The sequence below is a fragment of the Grampus griseus genome (assembly GCF_964374135.1).
Source record: "Grampus griseus genome assembly, chromosome: 5".
NCBI lineage: Eukaryota > Metazoa > Chordata > Mammalia > Artiodactyla > Delphinidae > Grampus > Grampus griseus.
Genome location: NC_138998.1, coordinates 6,417,135 through 6,430,723, shown reverse-complemented (window position 1 = coordinate 6,430,723; position 13,589 = coordinate 6,417,135). Strand labels below are relative to the sequence as shown.

General features: G+C 38.3%; 1 protein-coding gene across 2 annotated transcripts; it reads right to left on the bottom strand.

Annotated features, from left to right (window-relative positions):
• Positions 1-819: 819 nt before the first annotated feature.
• Positions 820-10,929, bottom strand: SGO1 (shugoshin 1; the record flags this gene model as incomplete). Of its 2 annotated transcripts, XM_082654613.1 has the most annotated exons (7): positions 820-925; positions 1,131-1,320; positions 3,296-4,102; positions 4,860-4,918; positions 6,586-6,662; positions 10,502-10,698; positions 10,782-10,929. In XM_082654613.1, 7 exons carry the CDS (start codon positions 10,921-10,923, stop codon positions 820-822), a joined length of 1,578 nt encoding a protein of 525 aa, XP_082510739.1. The 2 variants fall into 2 exon arrangements, with proteins under 2 accessions (XP_082510739.1, XP_082510740.1); XM_082654614.1 differs by lacking the exon at positions 3,296-4,102 and having other exon boundaries at positions 10,782-10,923.
• Positions 10,930-13,589: the final 2,660 nt, after the last annotated feature.

Here is a 13,589-nt window from a genome sequence, read left to right as displayed (position 1 = left end):
TGAGCATCCCTCCCTTCTGTCGTTGGTGGTGCCACCGGCCATGGCCTTAGGAATTGATCAAAAATACAAAAAAGCCCTTAGCATTCACACATTTAACATCTGGCGTTTTTGACTAAACAAGTAACTATACTGAAAGGCCATGACACAATAATTTGTGATTTTGCTGAGGTATCCCTATGAACAATGTATGCCTGGAGCTGGGGGTTCAGAGCCAATCACTTACCTGGTCCCTGAGCCTAAGCAACCATCAATTCTCTGATCATGATCTAATACACATTTTATCTGAAAAACCAAATACAACAATAGTATAAGGGATCCACAAACAGCTTAGGGTACACGCTACTGTGAATGACAAGGATTTATTTTGTTCAAATATTGTACAAAGAGTTTCAAAAGATCCTCAGCCTGTCTTCAAAAATCATTCATTCAATCATAGTATTACCTACTTAAGGGAAAAATAAAGATGCCTTATAATTAAAACATCTTAATCTGAAGAAACATTAATTTCCAAATGCTGGTATAAGATACATTTTGACTAAAATTAGGCAGTATAAAAAATCTAAACTATTATAGTGCTTAAGTCCAATTATTTATACCTAAAAGAAAAAATAAACCAAATGTATCAAAGGTTTAAGAAAAGCCATCATATTTGAAGCATAGTTTTGAAGAAATGTTCACGATCTAGAGTCCTGTCAAGAGAATATTCTATGGCAGTAGTTCAACCCACTTGAACAGTATCTTACAGATTCTCTCGGCACCACAGAAGAGGGTGTAGGATGAATTTAAACAACATCCAACAAACGCTTCATTGTACTCGCTTCATGCTTTTTTTTTTTTAGAACTGCGTCTGGAATCCTTTTTCTGCTTAAAAATAGGCGAATTCAAGAAACACAAATCTGTAAAAGGGTCCCCTCTTCTCAGTTTCCTGTAAGAGTAAAGAGAACTCGTAGGCATAATTATAAGCATCCCAATACTAACTTACTCTTCAGTATAAATTTACTGTAGAGTATGCCATTGTTAATATTCCCGGTTCAGATTTTCATCAAAATGGTGTATTTCAAATAAGGTCCATAACCTTAATCCCCCCATGCGTATCATTAAAAGTTAGCTCCCACAAGCCAAATACTTACGAAGCGAGCGTGGGTTCCTTATAGTTCACACTGGCTGTGCACCTACGTTTATGCAAAGACACTGGTGGGCTTTCTACATTCTTTTTTGGAGAAAGAGAAAGTTTTCTGGTTTTCACTACAGGATACAAGGGGACATTTGTGATATCTTTCAGGTGAAAATGAGGTGACTGGTGAGTTTCAGGTAGTGCACCTACAGAAAACAAGTTTTATTGAATATGGTTCCAAAAAACAAACAAGCAAACACAGGAACTAAAACTGTACGCAATTACACATCTTAAAAGTATACAAAATCCAGCATTTTATAACACAGATTTTTAAAAACTTGTTCACCATTTTTTCCTCCCAGATAACACTGAAATATTAATTATTGTAGCTGTGAAGAACTGACTAAAACAATAGTTTACTAAAACTTAAAATTCTTAAAAACTAAAGAAAAAATTAAAATTCTTCTAGGATAGCTTGGGCACAATGAATTAGTTTAAACTATGCAATTTCATTTAGTCACACCTTGCTCTTTAGAATCATCCAGGCCTCAATCTCTTTTAATTCCTAAGTTTATCATCAAGTGACTTCTTATTGTCTTATAAAGCCACACAAACTCATTCTATTAAATAAATGAGAATTCTAAATCGTATTCTCTGGGTAAACCAGGAGAAAAGGTGTTCCCTCTAGTAAAGCTAGTCAGCTAAACAGCTACCCAATGTTTTTCCTGTCATAAACATCCAAGTTATTCTACTTGGGGCTACATCTATATTGGGAGACAGCTACCCAGCACACAGGTAAGAACACTATAAGACAAACAAGCTCTTAAAATAGTTTTAAAAAGCAAATCATTTCCCAAGAAAAACTAAATTGTAACTGTAAAATGACTTTATACTTATTAACCATTGTCCAGGGTTATTTGGGATTCAAATATTCTGTCTTTCTTGTCCCTACATAAGCATCTTGTACCATACTAATTATTCCAACTTTTGGTTTGGAAAATATGGTTAAACAACAACATCAGATCAGTTGCTATATTCCGGAGTAAAGCTTCTAAAACTTCAAAGCATATACAGATCTTCTGGGGATTTTGTTAGAGAGATACAGATTCTGAATCAAGGATGTGGGGTATGGCCTGAGATTCTGCTTTTCTAAGAAGTTTCCAGGTAATGCTGATACTGATGGTCTGGGGACCAAATTCTGAGTAACACAATCTTAGAGTGTATTTTTTTTTCTTTTAAAAACTTATTATGAAATATTTCAAGTATACACAAAGACGGGGACACCAGTATAATAAGCCCCCAGTTACCCAGCTTCAATAATTATCAATATTTTGCCAATCTTGTTTGATTTACTCTAAAATCATTACAGCATTTTTTTTTTTTTTTTGTGGTACGCGGGCCTCTCACTGTTGCGGCCTCTCCCGTTGCAGAGCACAGGCTGCGGACGCGCAGGCTCAGCGGCCATGGCCCACGGGCCCAGTCGCTCCGCAGCACGTGGGATCCTCCCGGACCGGGGCACGAACCCATGTCTCCTGCATCGGCAGGCGGACTCTCAACCACTGCGCCACCAGGGAAGCCCCCATGCCTACTTTTTGATCTAACCAATAAAAGCAAGATTTTTCTAAGCCACAGTTTTTAGATGTTTTACAAATGTCTTACAAAAGAATACTAAGCCCATCAATTGAGGAAAAGGTTTTCTTGGTCTAATTAGGCCACCTTCACTAAATAGAAAATTATTTTAAATTGTGGTTCCTGTCAAGTTGACTATATAAAGCAAAGCCATTAAAATTACAGGTCACTGGATTCAAGTTTGATTTCATTTTCAACGGGATGTTTCAGGGGAGTGTGTAATAGGCATTTAAATTCAACTTAAACTCCACAAAAGTTTTTTCCTCGCCTTGGAAGCTTTCATTTACTGAAAGTAAAATTGCTTTCTCCATAACAGTAGTATTCGTTCTTAAAGAGGATTTAAATTAGCTTAAAGCATTTCGAAGCAACACAACTGTGATTTCCACCCCACAGCCCCCCACTATTTAATCTGACTGTAACTTTCCCCAAAGAGACAGATGGTAAGTCTGTAACCTCCTCCAGAGAAACAGATGGTAAGTATAGTATATAAGCACCGGGAGTGATCATTTATCATAAACATTAAAAATGCAGGCAAACAAGTAAATCACTTACTAGGAGGAGTTTTTGTTGGCTCAGAACCCTCTGTCTCCTTTTCACCCCTATGTTTCAGTGCTCTTTTAGATCGAGGCCTGGTGACTGGACTCCTATCCGATTCACTGGTGAGATCTTGACTGTACTTGCACGTGGGCAGATAGAGGTCATCAGAATCATCTCCTGAACCACTTGTTTCACAGATGCTCACTTCAGATTCATTGTTGTTTTCTTCTCTTTTAGAATCATCGCTCATTTTTTGTCGGAAAGGAGTGCGATGAACACCCTCTTGCAAATTAAAATTGTAAGCATCCCTAGAGGTAACAGATTTATCCAACTTTTTTTGGGAAACAGGTTTTTTTTTGCTCCCTTTATATTTTGAGACAGATTTTGTTTTTTTCCTTTTGTTAGCTTTTCTTTTCTCTTCTCTTTTTCTTCCTTGGGCAGCTCTGTGCTTACTTTTAGTTTGGTCTAATTTATACTCTAAAATGTCTTCTTTTGTCTTAGTAGATCCTCCTGGGTGAATTAGCCTTGGTGATAAGTAAATTTGATCCTTGTTCCATTGACAAAAATTTTGTTCTACATTTTCAGGTATGTGCGTGTTTACTGGTGGGCCTACAAATCTAATTCTTTCCAGTTCCAAAAACTGCTCTGACAAATGACTGATTCCAAAATCATCCAAGGCATTGAACTGACATGGATTGTTGACATGTTTCTTTAAACTGCGACGGAGAGATACTGTTCTAGGTAAGACATTATCAGTTGACTTATCTTCACCTGAATCCAAATCGAATCCCAGTCTGTCTTGAGAAATATTAGGTACTGGCTCTGAGAATTTAAAAAAACAAATGAGAAAGATAGTTTTACTTTATGGAAATTTAAATTTCAAGAATCTTAGAATTCAAAGTTAAAAATGGAACTAATGAAAATTCATCCTGTAGTTTTCCCACATTTACTATAAATAAATAAAAATCTGGGGAGAGGGCTTCCCTGGTGGCGCAGTGCTTGAGAGTCCGCCTGCCGATGCAGGGGACATGGGTTCGTGCCCCGGTACTGGAAGATCCCACATGCCGCGGAGTGGCTAGGCCTGTGAGCCATGGCCGCTAGGCCTGTGAGCCATGGCTGCTGAGCCTGCGCGTCCGGAGCCTGTGCTCCGCAATGGGAGAGGCCACAACAGAGAGAGGCCCGTGTACAGCAAAAAAAAAAAAAAAAAAAAAATCTGGGGAGCATAATATTTACTTCCTTCCGACTGTCTGTACCTATATATTCCAAGGTCGTTATGAGGGTTAACTGCGGTAACATATGTTAAATGCCTAACACAGAGCGTAACACATAGTAGGCTCAGTAAACTGCAGCCACAGTTATAGGCAAGGTTTCTGACTATAGATTTGGAAAAATAAATGGATGTGTTTTAAAACTCTTGTTATTCCGTGTAAAATAAACAGATATTTGCTTTGAGCAGAATATCAGACGAGAAGATTTAAAAAGGTAAACAAATAAAAATTAGAGAAATTTAATTACGTTACTTGTTCCCAAAGATCTCATCTTGCCTTTAGCAGTATTTTTAGATTTTCATTTGTATTACCTTCTATTTGGAACAATTCTTCTTGTCCTGGAAAGTCAGCGTCCTGAAGAGGAACTTGCCTTAGAAAATACCAATAAAAAACAAAAAATTATTTATTATGTAATAAAAACAAATTTTAAGATTTTCTACAAAGTAAGTTTTTTTCTTTAGTATCATTTCATAATTCCGCTCTAAATCGGTACATCTGTTCTATATCAAAGGAAACCAAAAAACACGTATGCTGATTACGTGGAGGCTGATTTGTTACGGCTGACATTCAACTGCCACTGGAGGAACTAATGTATCAAATTGGACAGTTCCTCCTGAAAACGTTCCATAACTCACCATTTCATTTAACTGGAGAAACAGCCAACCAGATCGACTTATAAAATACATCAAAGAAATTCAGTTAGATCCTTCTTTAGGAGCCTGCATTATCACTAGCCGAGCTGTGATTTGTGGGCAGTGAACACTTCTACGGTGCTTACCTACTGACTCCTCTGAAGTTAATACTGTTCATTTTCTTTAAAAATTTTGTTCCCCCTTGGTTCATGGAACAAGAAATTTCCATTCTTTATGCTTTAATATGGCTGTTTCATTCTAATTATAATTTTATTCTCTATTTTCTCTAGAGAATTTCCCCCTATGGACATCAAAACTTAAGTACAAGTTTAGGTAACAGAGTTATGGCAACCAACTAATAACAATTTTAGAAACCTGATAAAAACTCAATTACCTCATCTTGCTTTTTGATCACCACATAAATATTTCGTCACATCTTAACATTCAACTGTTTAAAAACTATTCATGATTAAAATTAATATGGGGATAGGAATCATATTAGTGATTACTTCTGCAAGGAGGAGGCACAGACTCGAAAGGGACATGAGGGAATGGCTTATGGCAGTAGCTCTCACCTGGGGACAGTTAACCTCCCCCTCCCCACAATGCCCCCAGGATATTTGGCAATGTTGAGAGACATTTTGATTCTTATAAACTGTTCGAGGGGGGCTGCTATTGGCCTCTAGTGGGTGGAGACCAGGGATGCTGCTAAACATCCCACAATGCTTGGGACAGCCCCACAAGCAAGAACGATGTAGCCCAAAATGTCGGAGGTGCTTAGACTGAGAAACCCTGGGCCAGAGTGACAGCAATGCTCTGCATCTTAACTCAGGTTTTGGTTCACGGGTGTATACGTTAGTCCAATTCACTGAACTGTGTAATTAAGATCTGTGCATTTTACTGTGTCTAATTATATCTCAGTAATTCATAAGCAAACAAATAAAGTATACTTAATCCAAGAGAAGAAGAAGGTATATATGGTCTGATGGTATTTAAGAATGAATTGGATTAGCAAGACAGTGTGAAAGCTGTGTTAACTATGATATTTTATTAGATTTCTTTTCTAAACCAGACTATTTGTAGTACTGGCAAAATACCATCATTTGAATAACCAATCCTTAGAATAAAAACATGATACAAGAAAAATATAACTGAAGGGCATAGTTTAAAAATTCAGGAGAAGCTTTTTATTCCTAGACATCAAAAAAGTAACTAAATAGAAGAAAGCTTTGGCTTGGCTACATAGCACAGAATTTCAACATATAAAATTTCTTAAATACATTCTTAGAGAGAACGTCAGACCCAAATATAAGAGTCAATATAATGTTAATTTCCTTTCATAAATGGAGCACAGAATTAAATACTTCTTGGCATTAATAATCATAATAATGAATTTGATACTAACGGTAAATCCTCCACGAGTAAATTCCTGGAGTTGCTGTCGCTACTGGAGTCCATTCCAGAGGGACATACTTCCCGGTCCTGTCAATGTATTAAAACAAAGAAAACACTGGTACAATGGAAATATTCATAACAAAGCATTCATTTATTCAACAGTACTTATTGACAGTCTGCTATGGTCAGGGACTGTTCTAGGAACTGAATCTACAGCTACAAAATAGATTAAGTACTACTCTTTTAAAGCTTACATGCTAGTGTAGGGAGATGAAATGTAAAAAAGCTGACGGTGATAAATGCAATGAAGGAAATACTCAGGTTGAAATGACAGAGGGTAACTGATGTTGGAGGCCTCTTTTAGATGGATGACTTTCATCTGAAATCTGAAGAACGCAAAGAGCCAGCCATTGAAGGAGGAAGAAGTGGAAACAGCAGATACGAAAGTCATGATACAGGAAAACCTTGCTGTGCAGAAAAGAAAGGCCACTGGGGCTGGAACATAGTCACTGAAAAGACCAGTGAGAGGTGGGCACACAGAGGCCAGATAATGTAGGGCCTTGAGAACCATGAGTTTGGATTTTAGTCTATGTGTGATGGGAAGTCATTTGAATATTAAGCAGGGAAGTAAAATGATCTGAGTTTTAAAGAGCTCAGTCTGGCCACTGTGTGAAACATGGATTGAAAAGGGCCAAGGGCACAGGCTGTTAGGAAGTCATCATAGTAAATCAAGCAAGACATATCAGCTTGGACAGGATTCCTATGGCTGTGGAGGTGAAGCCCAGGGGAAGGCTTTGCGATAACAGTGCACTCACATTGAATAGGGGTGGAGGTAGGGACACAGAGTGAGAAGGAAGCTTCTTATGCTTCTGACTTGAGCAAATGGGGGGGTTGCCTTATTGAGCTGAGTAAGACTTACAGAGGGAGGCAGAAGTCCAATGTCTTGGGAAGGGGGAAATAAAGAGTTGTGCTTTGTACGTAATATATTTGAGATCCTTTATAAATATTTAAGTGAATATATCAAGTAGTAACTGTGTGTGTGTGTGTGTGTGTGTGTGTGTGTGTGTGTGTGTGTGTGTGTGTGTGTGTGTGTGTGTTTGTGTAGGTCTTGAGCTACAAATTTGGAAGCCACCAGCAGGCAGACAATATTTAAAGCTATGGGAGCGGATGAGATGGGCCTAGGACAACTGATGTTTAAAAGTAAAGAAGCCAGCAGAAGAGATGGACATAGAACAGTCAGAAAGAGTATGATGGTAAGAAAGCTAAGAGATCAAAGTATTTCCAGCAAAGAGTTATCCCTGTACTATGTTTTACTTCAAGGCCAACAAAAAAGAGAAGTGACCCCTGAATTTGGTAACACGGAGGTTTTGGTGACCTTGACACACAGTGACAACAGAATGGTAGGGATGAAAGCCTGGTAAGAGTGAGTTCAAATGTTAGGGGACGCTGAGGAAGGGAAGACAGTAAGTGCTCTGTTCTCTCTGGAAAAGTTCTGCTGTGAATGGAAGCAGAGAGATGAGATGGAGGAATGAGATCAGGAGAGGTTCCATTTATTTTCTTTTCCTCTTAAGATGAGAGATATTGAAGCACATTTGTATGCAGCTAGAACGATTCAGTAGAGGGAGGTAAATGTTGGAGAAGGGTGCAAAGTCCTAGAGGAGATGAAAAGAAGGGAATCTGATGCACAAGGGGAGGGACTGGCCTTGGATAGGAGCAGAGACACTTCTGCCAATGGCACAGGAAGGAAGACAGAGAACACAGTGTAGACACAGGAAGGTGTGTAGATCTCTGTTAGGAAGACGAGTGGCCCAGTCTGATTCCTTAAAAGTCATTCCAATTCAGTGCAGTTGTTTTATGAAATTTGATGTACATATAATATGAAGACATTATAATGAACAGGTTAAAACTGTTCATCAGAAACAACTAGAAATTTAATCCTGTTAAAAGTTTTAAATTTATTATCAATATAGCTAATGTTCTAAAGCTAGTATTATTACTGAAGATAAGTAAAGGAGGATATTTAACTACAGAGTGATATAAAAATTATTTAGAAGAGCCATGATAAAACTTAGGGAACAAAATGCTATTAGAAATTACTTCCTGATTAATCCTTACAAGGCAAGTTAATTATTGGCAGGCAAGAAAAACATTCTTTTTTTTTTGTGGTACGTGGGCCTCTCACTGTAGTGGCCTCTCCCGTTGCGGAGCACAGGCTCCAGACATGCAGGCTCAGCGGCCATGGCTCACGGGCCCAGCCGCTCCACGGCATGTGGGATCTTCCCGGACCGGGGCACGAACCTGTGTCCCCTGCACTGGCAGGCGGACTCTCAACCACTGCGTCACCAGGGAAGCCCAAGAAAAACATTCTTATTAAAGCATTTTAAGTTCTCCAGCACTGCAAAATTGACTTGATAAACAAGGATGCACACGTATACAATGATGGTTGAGAATGAGTGATACATACAGCGAGTACGTGGCAGAAAACAAACTCTGATGTTTTAAATGCTAGGAATATTTTCACCCAGCAACTAACGATATCTTTTAATAAATATTCAAAAATCACTGATAAATGTCAAAAGGCCTACAATAACAGAATTTTTTCACCACTGTTTTTGTGATTATCTCATTGAGTACTCACTTGACACCACTCTGTGTGATTTCAGCAAAAATTTGGAAAGGGAAAAGGAAGATTCAAATGTCTTTGGAGAAATTTTTTTCCTCACTAGTTGACCAAACAAGGAAAAGAAAAAAAATTAGGAAAGATTATATTCTGAAGGAAAAATATTTCAAATAACCTTTACATGAAGGTAAAAAAAAAAAAAAAATCGTATCTAATCTTTATAGACAATTTTCTATTATATTATGTATGTATATGTTGCTATATGTGTACATATGTGTGTGTATACACACACATGTTCTATATATGTCATACACAGAAAAAATATGGAATTACCTTAGTTGTAGGGAAGCAAGAACTCTTTCACTGACTCTGACTCTCAATGGAGAGGTGACTTAATTCCTTTCTAGAGTCCAGACCCCTACCCTAATCACTAGGCTCTGGCTTCTTCTCCTGCCCTAGGTGCCAACACAACTGTCTTCACTGGCGTGGCAAACAGATGGACACCCAAGTGTTAACACCTGACACTCACCACTGCTCTTTTCTTTCTCTGCCCCATGCAGTTTTCCTGGCAGTGGCCTCTGGGAAAAGGAGAGAAACTGGCTTGTCCTCTCTCTTCTAGGGATTAATGTGTGACGAGACCCAGATAAGACCCTAAATCAAAATTTCTCCCGTCTCTTATGTTTCGGCTGGCCTTTCTATACATTCCTGGACACAAACTGAATCAGACTGAAAAACAGACAGCAAAATGTTCAGGATATTTCTTGTTTGGGAGTTAATATATAGTTGTCCTTATTTAGCCAACTAGTAGGTAAAAATGATTCTCCATAAAGCGCTTAAATACTTCCCATCTCCCCAGTCAACGTAGTCCTTTCAAAACCCCACTGGTGTAGCAAAACTACATAAAAAAGCTAAGATTAATAGCACTGATTAAAACTTTTGGACTAGTCTGCTTCCACAACCACTTTTAGACCTTTGGCTTGGTTGCCCCTACCTTTGACTCACATCGCTGCCATTCAAAGGGTCTGGCCGTGCAAGAGGCTAAACTATTTCTTTTATACATTGTCTTGCTACCTGCTTTCAGAAGCAAGTTATACGAGTATAAGCCTCAATCAGCTACAGGTATATGCTTGAAGCTTTCTTAACTGGCCCACATACAACTGGGCTGCAGCACTGAAGAAAGATGTTCTCATCACTTCACTAATAACAGAGCTATCAGTAATTAATTTAAAAAACAAAATTGATCTAAACTACTAATTCATGGCTTTAACATTTTTCCCAAGAAATTGAGCCTTTGTGATCAAAATACCTGAGCAGGTTCTTCTGTCTGTTTTGAAGTAAGTTTTTCTTTCAGTGTGTACAGCTGACACATGAGGTAGTAACATTCTTTCCTCAGCTGTAAGATGATATCCTGGGCTTCTCTCACTTTGGACTTTTCATTTTCCAAAGCTAAGACTAACATTCTGTTGTTGTCTTGGTAGTTTTTTAGCAGTGTGGAAGTGTTGGCTAAAAGACAATAAAAATTTTTTTATCAGTTATTAAATCTAATCTTAAACAGTGATGTAAAGGACAACATGAAAATCTCTTACTGATTATTTGGCATGGTGCAGCTATCAAAGACTTTCGTTTGCCAATCTCTGCCAAGTTTTTATTCCTTTTCTCTTTCATTCGTTTTTTTATGTCTTCAAGACTATCTTGAAAGGACTTTTTGAGGCATCTTTCCTTGGCCATCTTCTGCCTAGGACTTTAAAACAATGGAAAATATTTAATTTTTCAAGGGGTGATATCAAATTTAAAACAAAACTGAAAACACAGGTTATTCATAAAAAACGGATTAGAGACTTTGTAACTAGAATTAGCCCAAAGTAGATAGCCAATCTGGTAATAACCTACATTTGCAGCTTTTAAATTACATTAATATTTGTGGCATAATTTTATCCTCCTCGGGTACTTTATACGGAAGGCTTAATAAATATGGATTTCCAACACAAAGGCTCTATAATATGCCACTTATTTATTCTTTAACAAATACTCATTGGGGGCTTACTATACATTGGGTTGGCCAAAAGGTTCGTTCAGTTTTTTCCATAAGATGGCTCTAGTAGCACTTAGTTGTCTTTAACTTCCTTGGAAACAATTTTGTTAGATCGTTATGTGACAGCTGTCATATCAGCATGCATTAAAAAAAATACATTAAAAAAACATCAAAATTGGTGATTTTTTTTTTTTTTTTTTTTTTTTTTCAGTATGCAGGACTCTCACTGTTGTGGCCTCTCCTGTTGCAGAGCACAGGCTCCGGACGCGCGGGCTCAGCGGCCATGGCTCACAGGCCCAGCCGCTCCGCGGCATGTGGGATCTTCCCGGACCGGGGCATGAACCCGCGTCCCCTACATCGGCAGGTGGACTCTCAACCACTGCGCCACCAGGGAAGCCCATAATTGGAGAATTTTTATGTAGCTATTTTAATACTGAAGATGGAAGAAAAAAAGCAACATTTTCAGCATATTATGCTTTATTATTTCAAGAAAGGTAAAAATGCAACCGAAACTCAAAAAAAGATTTGTGCAGTGTATGGAGAAGGTGCTGTGACTGATCGAACGTGTCAAAAGTGGTTTGCAAAGTTTTCTGCTGGAGATTTCTCACTGGACGATGCTTCACGGTCTGGTAGACCAGTTGAAGTTGATAGCGATCAAATAGAAACAATAATTGAGAACAATCAACGTTATACCACACAGGAGACAGCTGACATATTCAAAATATCCAAATCAAAAGTTGAAAATCATTTGCACCGGCCTGGTTATGTGAATCACTTTGATTCTTGGGTTCCACATAAGTTAAGTGAAAAAAACCTTCTTGACCGTATTTCCACATGAGATTCTCTACGTAAACGTCACGAAAACATTCCATTTTTAAAACAAACTGTGATGGGCAATGAAAACGGGATACTGTACAACAATGTGGAACAGAAAAGACTGTGGGGCAAGTGAAATGAACCACCACCAACCACACCAAAGGCCAGTCTTCATCCAAAGAAGGTGATGTTGTATATATGGTGGGATTGGAAGGGAGTCCTCTATTATGAGCTCCTTCTGGAAAACCATGATTAATTCCAACAAGTACTGCTCCCAATTAGACCAACTGAAAGCAGCACTCGACGAAAAGTGTCCAGAATTAATGAACAGAAAATGCATAATCTTCCATCAGAATAACGTAAGATCTCATGTTTTTGTTTTTTTTTGGGGGGGTACGCAGGCCTCTCACTGTCGTGGCCTCTCCCGTTGCGGAGCACAGGCTCTGGACACGCAGGCTCAGTGGCCATGGCTCATGGGCCCAGCCGCTCTGCGGCATGTGGGATCTTCCCGGACCCGGGCACGAACCCGCATCCCCTGCATTGGCAGGCGGACTCTCAACCACTGCACCACCAGGGAAGTCCCCAGATCTCATGTTTCTTTGATGACAAGGCAAAAACTGTTACAGCTTGGCTGGGAAGTTCTGATTCATCCGCTAAATTCACCAGACATTGCAACTTCGGATTTCCATTTATTTCAGTTTTTACAAAATTCTCTTAATGGAAAAAATTTCACTTCCCTGGAAGACTGTAAAATGCACTTGGAACAGATCTTTGCTCAAAAAGATAAGAAGTTTTGGGAAGATGGAATTATGAAGTTGCTTGAAAAATGGCAGAAGGTAGTGGAACAAAAGGGTGAATACGTTGTTCAATAAAGTTCTTGGTGAAAACGAAAAACGTGTCTTTTCTTTTTACTTAAAAAACCGAAGGCACTTTTTGGCCAACCCAATACTAGGCATTAAGGGAAATGCTTAATATATTTTGATGTTATTATTATTTATGTTTCCTATGACAATATTTATGACCAACTTTTAATGTTTATTAGGCTTACAGCATTAGTTCAGAGGCAAACACGTATCTGGGCTTTGCTTTCCAGTTACTTAAGATATGCACACATGCTCAAGAAAGTCAGGTGATCTTGAGAGGTTTAGTTATACTATGGAACACTATATACAATTTTACTAGGCTGTTATAACAATCACAGAGCTAGAAAAAGCAGGAACTGGGGCGGAGGAACATGCCAATTTTCTCATAGTTATTTTTAAAACTTAGATCATGCATACAGCAGACATTATATAATTATTGTTCTACATACAGTTGAAAGTAGCAAAATATGCACTGCCAGGAGACCATACCATTGAGTGTATTAGTACATAAGTATATGTAAATCTTTCAATGCTGCAAATCAGATGGCTTCAGTATTTTGCTACTAAGCATGTCAAACTACTTTTCATGAACCTCTTTTGCCCTAGACTGTACTTTGCAGATATTAAAATTGCAAAAAATAATTCTTGTTTCCTACCACAATCTACGTATACAATTTTCACTG